This window comes from Corylus avellana, chromosome ca11 (assembly GCF_901000735.1).
Source record: "Corylus avellana chromosome ca11, CavTom2PMs-1.0".
Classification (NCBI taxonomy): domain Eukaryota; kingdom Viridiplantae; phylum Streptophyta; class Magnoliopsida; order Fagales; family Betulaceae; genus Corylus; species Corylus avellana.
In genome coordinates, this window is record NC_081551.1 from 2359686 (window position 1) to 2380810 (window position 21125).

The 21125-nt window shown below is 34.5% G+C and overlaps 3 protein-coding genes across 3 annotated transcripts; all 3 read left to right on the forward strand.

The window, feature by feature from the left end:
* Nucleotides 1–727: 727 nt before the first annotated feature.
* On the forward strand, nucleotides 728–2580 carry LOC132165630 (two-component response regulator 24-like). Its single transcript, XM_059576271.1, has 3 exons — nucleotides 728–779; nucleotides 1803–2114; nucleotides 2230–2580. The coding sequence occupies exons 2-3, from the start codon at nucleotides 1830–1832 to the stop codon at nucleotides 2398–2400; spliced, it is 456 nt and encodes a 151-aa protein (XP_059432254.1). The 5' UTR covers nucleotides 728–779; nucleotides 1803–1829; the 3' UTR covers nucleotides 2401–2580.
* Nucleotides 2581–4432: 1852 nt separating this feature from the next.
* Nucleotides 4433–5497, forward strand: LOC132165832 (two-component response regulator 24-like). Its single transcript, XM_059576512.1, has 2 exons — nucleotides 4433–4705; nucleotides 5321–5497. Exons 1-2 carry the CDS (start codon nucleotides 4433–4435, stop codon nucleotides 5495–5497), a joined length of 450 nt encoding a protein of 149 aa, XP_059432495.1.
* Nucleotides 5498–7831: 2334 nt separating this feature from the next.
* LOC132165631 (chaperonin CPN60-2, mitochondrial-like) lies at nucleotides 7832–14206 on the forward strand (the record flags this gene model as incomplete). Its single annotated transcript, XM_059576272.1, is given in 18 exon segments — nucleotides 7832–7992; nucleotides 8141–8165; nucleotides 8302–8433; nucleotides 9871–10030; nucleotides 10266–10441; nucleotides 10612–10707; nucleotides 11283–11387; nucleotides 11569–11655; nucleotides 11734–11823; nucleotides 11939–12019; nucleotides 12107–12175; nucleotides 12285–12362; nucleotides 12479–12574; nucleotides 12753–12852; nucleotides 12926–13029; nucleotides 13481–13586; nucleotides 13698–13776; nucleotides 13864–14206. Coding segments are annotated over 18 exon segments (1731 nt in total). The 3' UTR covers nucleotides 13973–14206.
* Nucleotides 14207–21125: the final 6919 nt, after the last annotated feature.

Below are 21125 nucleotides of genomic sequence, written 5' to 3' on the forward strand. Positions count from 1 at the left end.
AAGTAGTGATTTATAGTATCATAACAAAGGTTCTGAACTTGAATATTGTTCACCTACAATTTTAGTTGAATATTACATTGGTTTGGTCTCACTTATTGAGGAAGAATTTTAGCTTATGTGCTGGGATGGAGGCAGAGTTTGATATGGGTATGGTCCAAGGGCCAAAAATTTTACTGGGTAGGGGCTAATAGGCAAAAAAAAAAAAAAAAAAACCTTATAATTTTTTTACCTCAATTTTTTTTTTTCCTTGTGTTGGGGGGGCTATGGCCTACACCGGCTACCCCCTCAGTTCCGTCATTGCTTATATGTGAAGAGTAGTATTAGAATATTAAGTAAATAATTGAATTAATAATTTTTTATTTTAGCTTAAATACTTGAGATAAATGGTAAAAATAAGTCAAGTTTTAACTTAGGTAGTGTGCAAGGCAAACTATACAACATTGGTAAAATCACAAATTAGCATATATAATATATTTGTAAGGCTTCGGTCATTAATATTTATATTCTTATTTATTAAAAAAAATAAAACGGCACAGATGCCAGAAAATCTCAGATATTACCTTGAAAAAGAAGAAATCTGGCTACTGGATTACCTAAATCGTGTTTTAAATGCTACAATTACTTCGCCGCGTATCTCGGGTTTTTGGCACTTTCTTGGTAGGAGAAGGAAGGAGAAAAATGCCAGCCCTGCTTCATATATATATATATATATATATATATATAAGCTAATTTACGGGCACTTGCATTGCTATTAGTATCAAACTTTTAAGACTTTGGTGGTAATTAAGTCCCATTCAGTACATAGCTTTGTCCTTCTAAAGCCTTATAATTGTGTTGTTCTTGGGTTTTTTTTTTTTCCTCTCTTATATTTGAATTCTAATACTGTTGTTTCCTCACTACATATATAGAAATGCAGGTAGACAGTAGTTTTCAACACTTTTATATCATAAAGTTCTTGCATATCTAGTTTTCTTTTTCTTTTTTTGAACAAATTAATAAGGTAGGACGAAGCAACCATAGTGGCTTTTTAACCTAGCCATGATTATAGTAGTACTTGTTGTGAATTAACATGAGTGGGATAGACAGGGAGACCACAAGCGCTCCCTTAAATCGGTTCAATATAAGCTAACCCATCCTTTCGAAGGCACTAATGAACATCTAGTTAGTGGCGTGTAAATAATCTGATTCAACCCCAAGACCTACCACCTACCAAACCACTTGAGAGTATGCCATGTGCCACTAGATCACCACCCTTGGTGGTGGTGATACACAGGGCTTATGGATAGAAAGATTAATCCTAAATTTGAAATCTTGTATATAAGGGTGTGGGTTTCAAGCTTGATATATCCAAAAATATTAGGATTGAAATCTCTAAAATTTGTTGTTCGAATTACACACAAATCAAGCAACTCGACAAAGAGGACAAGTGGGCCCCAAACCTCAGGCAACCCTGAGCATTTGGGTCTCAAACCTATCTTCTCTATAATGAATTTTAGGGAATCAAATATCAAAGCAAAATAAGTAATAACCCAAAAAGAGCTTTTGCCCATATTTTCCTAATTAGCTACAAGTTTTACATATAGCTAATAATTGCATGTGCTTGTGAAGTATTTTTATGTAAAATGAAGCTCTTCAGTTTGTTGATCAGGAAGAAAAAAAAAAGGTGTGGAGGAGATTTGTAATTTTTGTCTTCTGTATAATATACATCACTTGGATATATATAGAGGCTACTGCTTGATTTCCCTTAACGTCTAAATTAGCTCATCAATTAATTTGTTCATGGCTACCTTCTTCTTGTGCAGAGGTTATTAATTGGAATTTAAGAAGGAATGGCACCAGCAATTGAAGGAATGGTACCTGCAATTGAATCATCTGAGGGGAATAACAAGATGAACAAAGGGTATCAGTATCCGAGCTGGAAGAAGAAGCTGAGAGGGCTTGTGGTGGATAATGAAGAATTGTGTCGAATTGTGGAGAAGGGAATTATGGGTTTGTGTGGTGTGGAAACACAAGCTGTGGAGACTGGGGAGGCTGCAGTGGAGCTCATTGCTTCTGGAGCAACTTTTGATATCATTGTCATTGACAGGTTTCTGCCTTCCATGACTGGGCCTGAGGTATATATTTATATATTTATATCTTTATATTACTTTTCTTTCCCATTTGCCTTCCATGAATATTAAACCAAAAAAAGATAATTAATGTGGTCTTCCTTATTATGTCATGTGTTAGACTGCTAGGAAGATGCGTGAGATGGGCGTTGAAAGCAAGATTATAGGTCTTTTTGCATTGTATTTTGAAGGAGATGAAGAAGAATTTGTTGCTGCTGGAGTTGACGACTTCAAGGAAAAGCCACTATCACCCAATTGGTTGGTCCCCATGCTAAGGGAGCTGGACAACTAGATCCGTCAATATCAAGCCTTCCAAACTAGAGGACCATTCTAAGTTAATTTCCTTGTAATGTTTTCCTTCGCTGTTCTTTTGAGCTAATAATGTTGTCATTTGTCATGCACAATTGAGGTACAATTGTAGTATTAGTGGCAAATTAATTGGCAACAAATTAAAACTAGTAAAGATGTTTGTCCCTTAAAACTGTGTTCTTGTCCTTGCCTTGCTTCTTTTTAGATGTGTATATTAATTTAAAAAGGAAAACAGGCTAGTTTGCCGTCACGTCGGGTTGGGAGAAATTCTTCGAACTCAATATATTAATCTAACGTCTATCTTTAGAGATTGTGATTATGATTAAAAGAGCATGTGAAATGCATAGAAGAATCACGAGCTTTAAGAACATATACCAATTTAATAGACTAATCGAATTTGAGAAATTCTTTCTAACCTAATTTGAAAGAAAAACTTTATCCATCTACCTGAGTACCGGTTAATCTCTCACAAAGTTGAGTTCAAAACGATTGTAGTTATCTTCGTCACCCTAACCCATCAAAGAAGAGCTACTGATCATCAAGTGGTCTCATAAATTAACAAAGCTAATAGTAAATACAAAGGGCCGGGGCGTAAAACAAAAAGAAACATCTAAGATTTGCTAATATATATATTATATCATATATATGAGAGCATTCTAATTAGATAGAACTGAATTTCGAGCTTTTGATATTTGAGTGGCAGAATTAAAATCATAAATAACAGTTAAAAAAATGTTGGTATATAATAATCATACGAGACTACCTTCGGTCAGGATGTGGTGTACGTAAAACCGACATCATTTAAAAAAAAAAAATTGAGATAGCAAAGCTTCCAGAGTCTGCTGCCACTAGCTCTCTCATTATATTTTCTCTTTCTCTGCATGTTTCAACACTCATAAACTCTTTTGAGTCGTTTGAATATTGTAAATTATGTTTATTTTCTATATGGTTTAAAAATTAATTGCACTAGATTGTGTGCAAAATCACCACTTAATTAAGAAGCTACAATTAATAATGTCCTTATAACATGGGTCATAAACTTGGAAACAAACGAAATTGTGGATCGTGTAGGATCATATGATATCTGGTTTTTTGTTTCTACTATTTTAAAGTTCAGTTAGAAGATCTAAATGCCATGCTAGTAATTGAAATTATGAAAATGTCTGAAGCTGGATGTTCTTTTCTCCTTTTCCTGCAAAGTCGCAACTTTTCTTGTCACTTTCTAATGAAAAGAGGTGCCCCTAGTAGCACCCTTTTTCATGGATAGCCCCCCATTTAAGGAAATAAAATCACATTGGTGGATTCTGTGAATTTTAACATAATCCAAGTGATTCTCCTCATATCTCTCACTATCTAGACTTTCTCCTTTTTTTTTGCTGCAGCCTTGTACACCAGAACCGTACTACTGTCATGCATGTGAAGGACATCAATTATATATATATCTTCCCCACCATCTAACAATATTATTCTTACAACATTGCTTTTGGAGAATTGTTGCTCACTGCTAGCAATTATATTCATCTAGGCCACTCTCACTCTTGCATCTCAAGGTACCAACCTTTGTCTCTGAAGATCATTACTGATCATGTGATGCTTTTATGTAGCTAGTATTTATCTTAATTTTCTGTTTATATATATATATATATATATATCAGAAATCAGAATCATACTACTATATATGTATAGTTGCATGCACTTGGGTGCAATGCCATTTAGATCTTGTTAACCTTCCTAGTTAACTCAAGAAAATGCAAATGTTCATTTTACTAGACATAAAATGAATGTTACAATATTGTTATTATATTTTTCATTTTGCATGGGACCAAGCAGTGATTTAACATGATTTAAGAGTAATCAGCTACTGCCAATCTTCGATCCTAATGTCCCTGTTTTCAAGAGTTTGTTTTCTTTCGTTTCTCCTATCATCGTTCTGTCTCTGATTCATCAATATTGTTTGTTGTGCGTTGTAGGAAAACACGTTAAGTGGATAGACTTGGGAGGGAAGGAGAGAAAACATGTTGAAGAGTAAAAATGGGATGAAAGATGGACTTCTAAATAGCGTTAAAGCTGGGCCTCCTGCACTGCTGGAGCTATCATCTAAGATAACTGCTCTTGTTGTGGATGATAACACTCTCAATCAAACGATTCACCACAGACTCTTGGACAATCTAGGCATACAAAACCAGGTGGTCGGGAATGGCAAAGAAGCTGTTGATGTCCATTGTTCAGGAAAAAACTTTGACCTCATTTTGATGGACATGGATATGCCTGTCATGAATGGGATTGAGGTATGCTCACTAATGCAGAAAATTATTCAAATCATGATGTTTTGCCTCTCTCTCTCTCTCTCTCTATATATATATATATATATATATACCTACTAGCATTGGATATGTGGATTTCATTGATTTAATGCAGGGGCAGAACTAGCAATCATAGTTTGGGGGGGGAGGGGAAGTACAAAATAAAAAAAAATTGAGAGGGCATATTCTATTTTTTTAAAAAAAAAAAATTAAGGAAATCTTTTAAAAATTTTGGAAAAACATGGGAGTTTGTGGGGCCGAAACCCTCATGTAGTTCCGCCCTGATTCAAAGTAGATTTGAAAAAAGAGAAATGATCATTTTTCTTTCTTATTGGTTATCTTTGTCCAATTCTTGCAAATTCATCATTAAATTTGTGGGACAGGCGGATAACCCACAAATCTAATGGTGGATTTGCAAGAGTTGGACGGGGAAAGACCAATGGAGAAAACCCATAGCATGTCTCTTGAAAAAAATATAGATAGATCTTGGACCGAGTTGGACAGGAGAAAAATAGTATTTCTCATTATATATATCCTACCAATTAAGTTGTTACTTTTATTATTACTGATAATTTGTTTCCTTAATTACTGTAATGATAGGCAACGAGGAAACTCCGCACCATGGGAATTCGTAGTTTGATTGCGGGTGTATCGGCACGCTCAACAGAGAAAGAAAAACAAGAGTTCATAGAAGCAGGCCTGGATGACTATCAAGAGAAGCCTTTGACTACCACTAAGCTTGCTTCAATCCTCCATAAGGTCAAAAAAGATGGTTGAACTACAAAGGAAAGCTAGCAACATATGTCTCCCCCCCTAGCTTAAAAATCTTTGAATAATATATAGGAGACACTTTGCATTTTCTTATAAATTAATTCATAGTATGGTCTATTTCCTAGCATTGCAGTGAATAATTTCTGAAGAGAAAAAGCAGTATGGAATCCCAAGGGTTAAAGATTTTATTCTTTCTTTTGGGTTGTGGAGAAAAGGGATAGTGAGTTCAATAAAGTTTAGATTCTTCTATGCTGTGTTGGAAAATAATCGGTCTCTTGACTTGAGATGCACTGTACTCCTTGTGAAGAGGAGACCCTAAAAGGCTCCTAGTCGTATATTATATTATTATACGACTATATTCCTTGAAAATGCCTGTCAAATGACTCTAAGAGATAACTCAATTGATTAGGACCACAGAAGTCATGATTATGTCAAATCTCTTATTTCCCGCACCCCCTTGGAGTGAAAAATTACTTATCAAAAGAAAATGCCCACTAGCTTAGTTGATCTAATAGAAAGCTTCCAAGTTGTGTAATGCCAAGTGGGTCACTTTGGTTTACAAGTTTGTACACAAAGCTAGGGTCAAGTTGCTGGATAAAAAGCTACAACTATATGCCAATATTGGATACCAGTTCTTTTTTTTTTTTTTTTTTTTGGTATAATAACATTCATTCAATCAAAAGAGATTACAAGAGAGAAACAAATTACAAGCTAATTTGGAAACCCAAACCAGACAGATTTTTAACACCTTAATGAACTGGTAAGAGGCCATCAAAGAGAAAGGCACTAGCGAATGCAGCCGATTAAAGCTGCGGCGCTCAATAATGGATAAAACCATTTAGAATAAGAAAACCCCAAAAAACTTAAGTCTTGACAAGTTTCCAAAGAAACTGTGAAGATTCAATAGAAAAGAAAAAAAAAAAAAGTGAAAAAGGGTTTCCTTCACAGACACAAATTCTAAGCCCCAACCGATTCGAGTTATTTTAAAAAACCCAATCCTTCAAGTACTAATACTTGCCCCGATTAGAACATAATGAAAGATGAGGTTAAATTCAAAATCCAGTGAATCTTTACATAACTTACCTATAAAAAGATACAATATACTTTGTAAAGCATCAATTGTCCATCTGCTAATACAAGAAAGCTAGGGAACCTGTCTATTCTATCAAGCATTTGCTTACTTCATGTTATGTAACCAAGGGATTTTGCCAACACAAAAAGCCCATGGTTTAGCTGTGGATGGTCTAATCAGATAGTGACATTTTTTTGGAATAGGAATATTTTCAACTTGCTAACACAAAAACGTCCAGTAGATCAACTGTACCTGGTCTTAGTACACGTGATAAAGAAGAGGTTTTAGCTCGAGAAAGTCTACAATTGTTCATTGCAGTAGGAACTCAAGCAACTCCTCCATAGATGCTGTTCTGGACCTGTTGCCTTTCAAAAGAACCCCTCTAAGATATCCAAATACCTAGGGCTCCCTATTTTCTTCGACAAATCCAAGAAAGCTGCTTCATGAGGATAACTTCAACACAAAGTTTCTGGCTGGAGGGATAAACACTACCCCCAAAAAAAAAAACCAATTTACATCATTTATTAAAAGCCTGAAACGGTACGTTATATAAAAACAAAATAAGGTGACTTCTAAAATTACCATTGGTCATGTGATTAATCATTATTAAATTTTGATCAAATGATAATTTAAAAAACACTTCATTCTTAGAATGACAAAGGAGTGACTTCTAAAATTACTCGGCAAAATAGGCTGCCTCTCGTCTCTCCCCCCAAATCCACCTATCTATTCACACTAACATATTTATACATTGACGAAAAATAAAAAAGAGCACTTTTGTTTATCAATTCACATAATGACATAAATCATTGAAAATTTTGGAGTGAAAGCATAATTTCAACCAAAAATTTTGATCAAAGTTTTCTTATAAACTGAGTTAAGAAATTTTTTCAAATTCAGTTTATTAAATTGAAATATTTCTAAAAATGCATGTAATTAATAAGGAAAATAATTATTACATATATTTTAAATAACTATCAATTTAATATACTGAAAGAAAACTTGGCACAGACTTTTTATCAATTCCATGAAATAATAATTGACAAAAAAAAAATAAAAAATAAAAAAAATTCTATGAAAAAATAGTGCATACTGCATAGGTGACAAATATAAAGCCATTAACTAAAGAAAGCCCAAATCTGTACCGAAAGGCCCAATATCGAACCCAAAGGTCGAAACGCAGAATCCGTGTCGTTTGGATGGAATTTCTTTAGCCCCCACGCAATCAAAACCCTAAACCCTAGCGCAAACCCCTCCTCCTCCTTCTTCTTCTTCTTCTTCTTCTTCTAGACCCTTCTCTGCTCCCGATTTATAGTTCACTGTCTGTCTGTCTGTCTCTCTCCACTTGCATTTTCTCTTTCAGTACCAGTCTACTCTGCGAACCTTTAACCATGTACCGCTTTGCCAGTGGCCTTGCCTCCAAAGCTAGGTATTCAAACTCTCTCTCTCCATCTAGAACTCCAATGACTGACAAATTTCAATTTTTTTTAATCCTCTGGGTCAATCTTATTTATCTCTGTTTTGTTTTTGTTTTTGTTTTTGTTTTTGTTTTTTTTTCTGGTTCTTCTGGTTTGTAGGTTGGCTAAGAACATTAGCAATAAGGTGAGATTATCTTCTTCTTCATCTTCATTTTATTTAATAATTAAAATGTTTGATTGTGTTATTACGTGCTTTTTTTAAAGAAATTTTTTTAGTGTGAATTTGAATGTGCTTTGTTTGTTTATTGGGGGGATGTTAGATTGGCAGTGGATCGAGTTGGAGCCGAAACTATGCAGCGAAAGACATTAAATTCGGTGTCGACGCACGTGCATTGATTCTTAGGGGTGTTGAAGAGCTTGCTGATGCAGTTAAAGTGACAATGGGGCCGAAAGTGAGTTGCTTTATCTTTCTTGATCCACTAATTATATTCTTCTTTTTTAATGATCATTTTGATTTCTGTGGTAATGTAATTGTTTTCAGTATCAAGGTCTTGTGGGCAAATACATAAAATTGGTCAAGTAGTAAAAACACAATAGAATGTTATTTGGAATTGTAGGTTGGGGAGTGTGCCATTGTCGTATTATGCGAAACAAGATTGAAACTTCGAAGAATTATGTGAAGTGGGTATGAATATTATTGCCTTAAGATTACCTCTACGAAACAGAACACAAGGTACCATATGGTTAAAGAACTGTGAGTTGAGGATGTGGCTGGGTAGTATAGTCTATTGTTATGGACTATTTGAATTGATAAGGATCTTGGGGGCCCTTGATAATTGAAGTATATAGGTTGAAGCTGTGGCATTCATATGATTTTGGAATTTTGCATGATGTTCTTTACATTTTGTGTGTCTATGGCTCCTCATCTTCTAGCTCTTTTCATATCCAATTACCTTATGAAGAATTTTTTGACATCTGGCAAATGGCAGCTATTCAGGTCGAATCAAAATAGCCTATATCCAGTTTTATTATCTCAGTAAAAATGGAAATTGTAGTAATTGACTAATTGGTTTCATCTTTAATAATTATAAGTCAACAAAATGAAAATACCACATGTAGCAGCATTGTTTGTTATAGCTCCAAGAATTCTTCATACTGTTTATCGTTTAATACGTGTTAAATCCTCTTGTTGTAAACATGTCTAGGCTTGACTGGTTTGGTTATACTATTGGTTTGACAATTGGCGGCCAGCCTGTATGTTGCTTTCTAAACACGCTTTTCCTAATAGGTAAATAGTTGTGCTTTCCAATACGTGCACAAATAAACTGACATCAAAATGTAATTGTCTGGATTTTTAGGCGTCCCTGTCTGTGGCACACTAGGGTTGTATCAGGGCGAAAAACCCTTGTTCATGTCTGCAAACCCTAGCATATATCTCTGTTGCAGCTAATTTTTAGTAAAGTTCTTTCTCCTTTGAATAAGAACCAACTAGTTACGTGCCACACCATCAGTTCAATGGCTATTTCAAAGTATTATATTAGTTTCCAATAAATTCATGCTGTTGGGCAGTCATTTGGACCTAATGTGGTTTAACCATTCGTAGGTGTAGGAAACAGTATTCGGGAAACTTTCATTTGGTAAATGTTATAACATGTTGGAAAGCTGCTGAGCTTCTATTTTTTTCTTTGCTTCATCTTTTATGTGAGAAGTTTCAGATATTAGATTTCTATTTTTTTTGTTCTCTTCTCTTAAATTTTGGTATTTTCACATTATTGAATTTGTAAATGTAGCTAATTTTTTTCTCGCTTCAATTTTCAGTGCCTTCTTACAATTGGATAGTGTTTGGATGGTTGTCTTACTTGTTGGTTTTGGTGCTTGTTTTTTCATAGGGTCGCAACGTTGTTCTGGAACAAAGTTTTGGAGCCCCTAAAGTGACGAAAGATGGGGTTACTGTAGCAAAGAGTGTGGAATTCCAAGACAGAGTCAAAAACATTGGTGCTAGTCTTGTAAAACAAGTTGCAAATGCTACAAATGATGTTGCAGGCGATGGTGAGTGTCTCATGCCTTAAGTCAAAAGATTCATTGATTATTTTAGGAGATAATAGGACCATATATGTGTATTACTTGGAATAATGTTCTTTGGTATTGTTATGTATCTTTATAAGGAAAAACATAGCATGATTTGGGAAGACAGAATAAGTTTCACGTATACTTATTTATAATGGTGGAAACTTTTGGAGGTGCGTACAGTTACTAATATGAAGCCCGTTATGCATGTTGACAGGCACCACTTGTGCGACAGTTCTCACTCGTGCGATATTTGCTGAAGGATGCAAGTCAGTGGCAGCTGGAATGAATGCCATGGACCTAAGACGTGGAATTTCAATGGCAGTTGACTCTGTTGTGACAAACTTGAAGAGTAGGGCCCGGATGATTAAGACATCTGAAGAAATAGCGCAGGTTAGCTTCACTGAGTTTTATCTTGTCTCAAAATGAAAGGGCTCAGTAATGTAAATATATACTGAATATATCTACATGTTTATGTGTGTGGATTGTGAAACGATTTAATGTTAGAAAATCAAATGGAAACTAATATGTTCACTAATATGACATTTTTTTCCCCTATAAAGGTTGGAACAATATCAGCTAATGGAGATAGAGAGATTGGTCAGCTAATAGCCAATGCCATGGAGAAAGTTGGCAAAGAGGGTGTTATTACTATCTCTGTAAGTTGCTTATTGGATTCTTGATCTTAACTTATATTGCTTTGTTTTCATAAATGATTGGGAACATCAAGTGGCTCAAAAGCTTAATATTTCTATTTGTTACTTTATATCCTTTAAGCTAAGTTGACCAGCATGTGTTGTTTACTTGCTGATGAGGCAGAATCTGTTCTGCCCTCTTAAATTAGGATATGATATAGTTCTTAGTATTCCAAGTGAAGTGGATAAGTTGTTTGTGGTTTTGATTTTGGCTTGGTGCAGTTTGTTTCTTTGTTTTCTTTCTATACAGGTAGCATTGTGCTTTATCATTATGGCATAAGCATTTAGACGCTTTACAAATATCTGCTGTAAATTTCCATGTCGAGTATATTACCCATTTTTGTCATGAGATAAATGCAGAAACTTTTCCTCAAGGGGACTGTGATATGCTCTTTGCATTAGTGATATTGTTATATATTCCTTTCGGTTTGCATTAGGCCTTTGCACTTGGTTTCTTCTATAAGCTTTGCACTTCACCCTCACCCTTCCCATTGGTATCTATGCTATATTTGAGATTTGTTTCCCGGTTATCATTGCAGGACGGAAAGACCTTGTATAACGAATTGGAGGTTGTTGAGGGAATGAAGCTGGATAGGGGTTATATTTCCCCTTATTTCATCACTAATCAGAAGAATCAAAAATGTGTAAGCATTTATCTTTTATTGCTTACAAACCCTTTTTCTTATTATATTATGCACTTGACCTCTGTTTGGTGGTCGTTCAATAGGCCGCCTGTCAGTGTAAATCATCTTGGATTATTGGGTATTATTTTGTATGAACTGCTTCATTATGGGTCTTAGCAGCATCGCTTTGTTATTTTGGCAGGAGCTAGAAGATCCAATCATTTTGATCCATGAAAAGAAAATCTCAAACTTAAATGCTATAGTTAAAGTATTGGAGTTGGCCTTGAAGGTAAGTGATTAATTCAGGAGATAATGAAAGGCAGAGTCTATCTGTCTATGTTTGATTGACTGACTTATGGTTTCTCAGACACAAAGGCCCTTACTGATTATTGCTGAAGATGTGGAAAGTGACGTGCTAGCTACTCTTGTTTTGAACAAGCTTCGCGCTGGAATCAAGGTATTTCTTATTTTTTATCATCTACAAATTTTTTGCCAGAATAAGATAATTATTGACTGTTGGTATCAAGGTAGCATATTAAATTATACTATTGATGGCTCATGGATTCTTGAAGGTTTGTGCCATTAAAGCCCCTGGGTTTGGTGAAAACAGGAAGGCTGGTCTGCAGGACCTTGCCACTCTCACAGGAGGCGAGGTAGGTTCAAGTGGTAATTTTGTTTTTCTATTAAGACTTTGCACTAATGTGTAATGCATGAAATACTAATTTTTTTTTTCCTTATAGATAATAACTGAAGAGCTTGGTCTCAACCTTGAAAAGGTGGGACCAGAAGTGTTTGGTTCATGCAAAAAGGTGAGATATATTTCTGACTCCTTTTGCATACTTAAACTTGTTATGTTGAAAGAGAGAAATATTGGCTTCACATTTGCTATATGGTGAACTTTTGTGGGCTGCAATTTAGGTTACGGTATCAAAGGATGATACTGTCATTCTTGATGGAGCTGGTGACAAGAAAGCCATCACAGAAAGATGTGAACAGGTTTATGTTGCTCTGTTTTTGCAGTCCTTAACTTCGTTTTCTTTTTTACATTTTTTTTTGGGTTTGTGTTTCGTTTTTATATTACTTGATTCCTGACCTACGGATTTTTGTGACAGCTGAGATCCTCGATTGAATTGAGCACTTCCGATTATGACAAGGAAAAGTTAGAGGAACGGCTTGCAAAGCTTTCTGGCGGTGTTGCTGTTTTAAAGGTCAGCTTTCATTTTGAATATATGTATTGCAGTTTTTCATTTTTTTCCTTCTTGTTGGCCTAGAAATTAGAATGTTATTTAACTTGGAACATCTTGCAAGCTTTTCATTATTTCCATTTGCACAATATTGGGACACAGCCTCTTGAAACATAGTACTAACAAGATTGCTTCTTTGTAGATTGGAGGAGCTAGCGAAACAGAAGTTAGTGAGAAGAAGGATAGAGTAACTGATGCTCTAAATGCCACCAAGGCTGCCGTAGAGGAAGGGATTGTACCTGGTAAACTAGTTTTCCAGAGTGTATTTTTGACTGGGGCCATTAAATTGTAAATCAAGAGTTTTTTTCTGTGCAGGTGGCGGTGTTGCGCTTCTCTATGCCTCAAAGGAGCTGGACAAGTTGGAAACAGCAAACTTTGACCAAAAGATTGGCGTACAGATTATTAAGAATGCTCTTAAGGTGTCAACCTTTTGTTCTTATATAATTGTTCACCTTATGGGGTTCAAGATCCGATGCAGAATCTTGAAATCTTTTCTCTAACCTCAGAGGAATGTGCTTCAAGCTTTATGAAACTTCGTCTTTTGGGATAAATATCTTTTGAAAGTGAGATTTTACAAAGATATGCGGAGAAGTTATGAGAGTCCTTTTGTTTGTGGGCAGAAATTACTGACATTGTAGCGTTGTTGTCAATAACTAGAATAATTTAGAAACTGGGTTTAGGGTCTTTTGATTATTATATAGTTAGTTTAGATGAAGGCCTAACCAATTATATCGGATACAGGGTCTGTGCCTCGTGTATTCTTTGCAGAATGACACATGCAGTTATATTTTAGTTCTAGGAATTGCCTGAAAGTTTGTGATTCTGCTTGAAGATTTGTTTTTAATATTTTCCGCCTACATTTGGCTGTAGATGCCTGTATACACAATTGCTTCTAATGCTGGAGTTGAGGGGGCAGTTGTTGTTGGCAAGCTGTTGGAGCAAAACGATCCTGATCAAGGATATGATGCAGCTAGAGGTTTGTCTTCTTTTTCTCACAAATAAACGAAAGCAATTAGGGTTGTTTGATTCATAAATCCTGTGATGCGTTAGTTTGCTTGAGCATTTCTTCCTTCTTTGCTTGTATCAGGTGAATATGTAAATATGATAGAGTCAGGAATTATTGATCCTGTGAAAGTCATTAGGACAGCCTTGGTTGATGCTGCTAGGTAAATCACAGATCCTCATTAAGATAATCTAATTTCATTCTTTCCATTTACTTATTACTCATCATTCTTCAACCACATTCTATGTAGCGTATCGTCACTGTTGACGACAACCGAGGCAGTTATCACCGAGCTTCCCAAGGATGAGAAGGAAACCCCAGCTATGGGCGGCGGAATGGGCGGTGGCTTCGGCTATTGAAACTCTCACCCAGCAAGTAGCTGATGCCACAAACATGAGATTTGCTACATAGCTAATTATTTATTTAGGCTGGTTGGACCCCCCACCTCTTGAATTTTGATGCAGTCAATAGCATAGATAGCCCTTTTTCTTTTTGCCAATAATGTGTTGAAATGTAGCAATAGCAGATTCAACTTCAACTAAATCCCAATTCATCAAAGTCATTTCAAGAATGCTCCCACCTCCAAGGCCCAATTCCTTGTGGACTCTTCCAAATGGTGTGTTTACTTCATTACACAGATCTGTAATAAGCTTAAAACCAAAAGAAAAGGTGATATTTTGAGGCCCAAAATCACCATTCCAAAATGGATATTGTGGAAAATATATTTTATACACATTTCGATTAAACAGGTTAACTTAGAGAAAAGTATACTAATTAATTACATGGTGGCCGACATAAGAGTGAAAATACGATGTAACTGTCTCTCTGAGTCTCTGCATATAGGAAAGGCATAGTTTTAATCAAACACATCTATTCAGAAAGTTGGACACGTAAATACAATGATAGTATCTTTGTTTTTAAGAATGTTGACTTCCTTCTTATGCAGACTTTTATATAATTATTATTCCTTGATATCAACTTTTTTTTTTTCACTTCGACTTTTTGTTATATTTTCTTTATAATTTAATAGGGCATCATTGTCAATTCAACCACTACATAGGATTTCTGTTTATAGAAATTACAATGTTTTTGTGTTTTAATATTAATAATATGTTCCATCATGTGTTTATGATTACGTGCTGATGTATTAGTGGGGAACTTGGACCTACACGTGAGTGTCGGGATTTTTAGTGGTGCTAAATGTATTATAAATTTTATTTAAATTAGCGTAATATTTACCACATCAATAATAAAAAAATATGGACTACCACGTCTTATTACGTTAGCTATTAAAATATAAACAGTCCTGTTACAGTCTACATGACACTCGAATTTATAAAAAATTATAATAAAAAAGTTTTGAAATCCTAAACATTTTCCTTCGTTAAGCTTTTGGATTTGATGGGGATCTCGATATCAGTATCGGACACCTGATTTGAAAGTGAAAGATGCCATTTATAATAACAGATTTTATATATATTTATTTTGTGGTTACATCTTTCTACTTTTGTTTATAGATATTCTGTTTAGTTTTATTTGCAATATTCAATTAAAGGGACTGACATGCAAAAATGATATTAAAATAGGGACATCTCTTGTCTAAAGACTGGGGAGTTTTCCATGTGTGTGATGTGAGTGTGGGGTTGTCTAAGAGATTTTTGTTTCAAGCATTTGTATCAAGTTTCTTGTGGAGTGACATTAGTAAATATTAAATAGTTAAATAAATAAGAGAGTTAGGCCACTTAATTATTGGTGGCAGGCCATACTGTGAAGTAAGCATTTACGGCTAGCTGTTTAGCAGTGGAGATTGTTTATGTTTCATCCAATGATTAGGGTTGGTGAAGCAAAAGTAGAGTTGTTCTATTGTAGTACAATAAAGTTATTTCATGTGAGAATTGGGGTAGGTTTTATTTGCTTGGACATGTGTTTGAGTAGTCCGAGCAAGTGCAATTTAAATTGTCTAAACACCTGTTCGAGCAAGTAAAACTCACTCATAGTCTCATATATGTTATCCTATTACAATGCAATAGGATAACATTATTAAAGGAGAAACCAAAATATACAAAATTTACAAAAATTCGGGAGAGTTCCACATTATTAAAGGAGAAAATAAAAGAAAAATTAAATAGAAATGAAAAGGGAGTAAAGAATGGCATTCATTTACGTTGGGATTTGTAGGCATATAAGGTTGTTTGATTAATCGAAATTATGTGGGTTTGAGGCCACCTGGTCCGTGGTCACCCCTCATTAAAGGCAAAATAGTGGATGACATGGAAGATAAGGGTCCCCCGAGCCTTGGCATTTGTATCCCAAATGTGACAATGTCGATAATCTAGTCAACATGGCACGCTTGCACTTGCCACGTCTTTTAATGGCACGTTGTTTCCTCATTGTACCGGACAACGACTTCAAATGAAAATAACTATTTTATGGCTAAGATTTAATAATATTGCTTCTAATAAATTTTGGCACATTATTTAAATTTTTTTAATGGCAGCTAAAATATTTATTATTTGGCATCATCTACATCGTTAAATATAATAATATGAAATCATGAATTCATTTTTGTTTTACTAAAAATGAAGATCATATTCCCATTTATGGTGATACGTTTTTATTTAAAAGGTTGTTAGGCGTACTACAATTTCATTATGTTAATACCACATTAGCCATTAAATAATTAGATTTAATTATGACTAAAGTGATAAGTGTCACATAAATTGTTACGTCGATCAATTTGTAATTTTTCGTAACATTTATCACATCAGGCATTAAACGATTCAATTTGATTGTGACTAGTATGGTAAGTGTCAAGTGAATTGCCGTATCAATTTGCAAGGAGATCGTGGTAAAAATTGTATTACTTCAAACTTTTTCCTTCATTTAATTAACGGGAACTATCATTTGTCACAAAATTTATTACACTTGTCAATTGGTTCTTGTTGATGATTTTAGGCTCCGTTTATTTTGACGTAACATATTTTCTATTGGAAAATATTTTTAGGAAAATCATTTTTGAAGAAAAATCACACACACACACACACAATCATATGAACCTATAAAAATCAATTTTTATTCACAACATAAAAATTTTAATATAAAATATTTTTTTAAAAAAATTAACCTAAAAATTTGAATTCTGGCAATGGTTGATGGTGTCCCGATGGTGATCCAGTGGTGGTCTATTGGAGGCCTAGTGGTGGCTCGACGGTGGTCTAAGAGTGGCCCAGCGGAGGTTCAACGGTGGACCAGGGGTGGTCCGGTGGTGGAATTGTGGTTTTTCGGCTGTGGATTGATGGTTGGTGGTCCAACCGTGGCCCAATGGTGGTATAACAATGGTCCGACGGTTTTGACGATGAGAAACTCAAACTCGAAAAAATTAATAGTTTACGAAATTTAGAAACAAAAACATTTTTATAAACTAAAGAAGCTTTTTTGGTCAAACCGAAAATATTTTTGATATGACTATTATTTTCGGTTTGACTATTTTTCGATACTTATGGGTGTTAAGTCTCACATTGACTACTTATTATGTGAAATTAGACTTTATAAGTGATTCTAAGGAAGCTTCAAATGAACTATTCCAGTAGGGGTGATAGTGGAGATGCGACTAACTTTTTTTTTTTTTTTTTTTTTGTCGTTACAAATGGTATCAAAGCCATTTACTAACACATTATGTGGTACTGTAAACATTGCATGACATAACCCTAACGAGGATGTCAGGGGTTTGATGATTAATGGAGTTTGTAACACCCTAATCCCATATTGGGAAGAGGGGTTGCCCATATATATAAAGTGGGCGGTTCATAGAAAGATACTTATGAGTGTTAAGCCCCACATTAATTAATTACTAGGTAAAACTGAGTTTTAAAAGCAAAAGCTATTTTCCTAAACTAATGAAACTTGAGAGAATATATCACACCGAAACAAACTAATTAAACCTAAATTGAAAGAATTTTGTCCAAAAGTCCAACCCAATTAGAATAAGATAAATACTAAATATCCCAAATTTTTGTTCAAAAAGTTGATTTTCAAATGATGTGTCACTATCCCATGAATTTGTGACATATTTTTCAAAATAATAAATTTCATAAAATGGTGACAAGTACATCATTTGAAAACCAAGAAAAAAATTTGAGATGTGCATGTAGAACTTCTTTTAGAATAACAAAAGGAAAACTTTATATCCTTTCGATCGGATCGAGTGGTTGCATGGTTTCATGCAGAGGCAGCAGAGGTTTGGGTTTGAAGAGATCGGGTGTCACTCGTTGTCTCTGTGACTGCATCTCATTGTTTTGGATAGAGAATAAAGATAAGAAGCCAAAAGATGATGAGCCTTGTCACTACGTGACTGTCCCTTAATCTCCATCTCCTGCCTATATATATATATATGCGGATAGCTCAGGCGTACGTACGTTTGATTACTCCTATGCACATGTTAAAGGTGACAGCGCCACCGCCACGGCTCTCTTGCTCCATCGCTAGCCATGATCCATCGGTACATGCACGTTAACGAAGGGTATGAGAACACGAGCCAACTCCTTTATTTTGTATGCATATATATATAGGACGCATGCATGCAGGCTGCAAAATCAACTCACAGACCCATGAAATCAACATTCGGCGTACGAGTTCGAACAAGTCTCGAATTCTGCAATTGAAAGAGGCTTCCAACCCGCTCACGTGTCCGACCACCTCTCACAACTGCAGCCAAGCAAGCCACCATGCATGTAACTTATATATATATATATTATAATATTTTTTTATTTAAATAATAATAAAAAGTGACTGGTGTACCAAGCAAAAAAAAAATGTTGGAGATTTATTTTGAGAAAAATAGTATAATTTTTTATTTTTTATTTTTTGCAATTGGCAGACAGAGCCATTGGTTTAACAACCATTGGGACCCATTGATTAAGAAGAAATAGAAACAGAAAATAAATAAATAAATAAAAGAAGCCGAGGAATTCAAAAAATTGAAGAAATGGCGAAGCATGAGAAGTCTAGTCATACCTAGTTGCCCCAATCTGGAGGGACAGTCCATATGTGGCAAGAGACTTATGTTCCTCATCCAAGCACACCACCCAACCACCTCGACCACACCGCCTGTGGACTATTTATAACCATATTCGGACATCCTTATATCCGTAAATTACCAACAACAGTAATCGGGCCCACTGCATCATTACATTATTCTATATTTACTTTCATGTTTGTAATATTATTTACCTTTTTTTCTTTTTTTTTTTATGAGTATTATAATGTCATAAATTTACCGCAATTCTTTCCTTCTGTATAGAGAACAGTGAGATACCCACGCGCTCCCGGAAAACATGTCAAACGCTCCAACTTCTTTGAAGATGATGAACTCTTGGTAAGATTCTAGGATATATATAGGTTATGTTTGGCAATGGAATGGACTTAGGAAGCGGATCCGTATTATAGTAGAATTGATTGATGTGAGAAAAAAAAAGTAAAAATATTTTGTATAAAAAAGTAAAAAATTATTTTATAGTGATTTTTTTATTTGAATAGTAATAAAAAATAACTGATTTGATGTAAAAAGTAAGAATGTTAGAGTTGATTTTGAGAGAATAAGTGTAAATTTTTTTTTTGGGTTTTGGGTCATGGGTCCTCTTTCCAGTCCGGCCTCTTGCCAAACATAACCTATAGTTTTTTTATTATTATTATTTTTTATTTTTAATATTAGCGTGAAAGCAATTTTTACTTCTGTTTAAACTGATCATGGGGATTAGGTTCAGGGAAATACTAGTCAACTTGAGACTTAGTATTGTCACATCAATTTTTTTTAAAAAAAGATTGTTCAATTTTTCTTATGAAAATAGTAGTCATTGTAACCGAATATTTTGAGAGAGTTGTGATTACTCCGATGTCTAATTCAGCAATTACAATCATAAATCAAGTGATCTCAACCACCGCCCCCACATGGTGATTTGAAGTGATAGCGACCAACCACGCATTTAGTTGAGAAAAATTTTAACATACCAAAAAATAACGCAATCTCTCGCATCAATCCATTCAATAAACCCAAAAATGAACTCTCGAGATAGAAGGAGAAAGACTTTTAAGTAGCTACAATTGACTTTGTTTGATAACTTTTTTTTTTAAAACAAAAATATTAACAAACAGCCAAAAACATAAAATAACCTTTTAAATTACTTTCATCTTTATATCCTATTAAAACACTTTTTTTTTTTTTTCTCTCTCTTGGATTAGGGAAGCAAATAATTATTGAAGAAAAAATATGTGGAGGTGAGGGGAACTCCACTCCTATCACGCTGTGGGCTGACCAAGGACATGGCATACTCTCCGGTCCACAATTGTAGTGGAATTGAGTGCTTTCATTGGACCAACAATGTCAGTGGCTCACACGAAGTCGGCGCGTAGCGCGTTCGATCTCAAAAAGTATTGGGTTTTGACTGTCGCCTGTCGGAGTAACTTTTTTCTTTTGGAGACGGTTTACCGTTAATTGTCATTTTCCCACATAATCCCAATCCCACACGCGCGCAATTGATTAAAGGTGTTTTATATGTTGGGGTAACTTACAATCATTACACTCATCAATTAAAAAGTTCAATCCCAATTTTAAAGGGCATTATTAACGTTGGAAGTCAAAAGTGAATATAAGAGTGTCACCTAAATAGAGATAAAAAGAAAAGGGTTTACAAAAATGGAGAAAGGATTTATGACTAAAATAGTCATTGAGTTTGTAAGATTGATAATTGATTTTCAAAACTATATATATATATATATATATATTTGGATGGGATATAAATATAATAGTTTTTTTTTTTTTGGTAGGATTCACAATTAAAACGTGTTTTGTGTTTTAAATTGTTTGTCAATAATTTTTAGAAAATATTAAAAAAAAAATCAAATTGAAAAGTATTTTCAAAATTGTTTTTCAAGTCCACTACACGCGATCACATGTCTCGATTGGTCATGCACCTTAATTCAAATGATTAATTCTATCCAAATTAGGTACATTGAGCATACTAACCCTGCTCAACATCGATCGGGTTTCAATTGTATAAACTCCGATCAAAATGAGCTTGCTTTGGGTTAACGAAATGAAAAAACTTTATACCTTTTTCTCACCTACAAAAATATATTTTGTACTATGTATACTTTTCTTAAAACCTTCTTTTAAAAGCTATTTATTTGAAATCACATTGCAAACATACATTTAATTAAGCTATGCATGATAAAACATTAATATCACTATAGGTTCATAGATTACTTATCAATGCATGTAAAAATAATTAAAATGGTAGAATATTTACTTACTTGTTTTATTAAAACCTTTGCTAACATTTACTCCATACCATGTGCTTGTCTACAATAAACAAACTATTTTCTTCGAGAGCTGCTAGGTATTCTAACACTTTTTTCTAAATTTTATTTTTCAAATGATCTGGACTCCACATTCATTTAATAATAATAATAATAAAAATATATAAATCTATTTATTTATTAAATTGACCAGATCAT

Bases quoted from the DNA above. Each gene is read 5' to 3' on its own strand.
- LOC132165832 (XM_059576512.1), top strand. From the start codon at position 4,433: ATGTTGAAGAGTAAAAATGGGATGAAAGATGGACTTCTAAATAGCGTT. The intron at 4,706-5,320 runs GTATGCTCACTA...CTGTAATGATAG, and splicing joins CTGTCATGAATGGGATTGAG to GCAACGAGGAAACTCCGCAC.
- LOC132165630 (XM_059576271.1), top strand. From the start codon at position 1,830: ATGGCACCAGCAATTGAAGGAATGGTACCTGCAATTGAATCATCTGAG. The intron at 2,115-2,229 runs GTATATATTTAT...GTCATGTGTTAG, and splicing joins CTTCCATGACTGGGCCTGAG to ACTGCTAGGAAGATGCGTGA.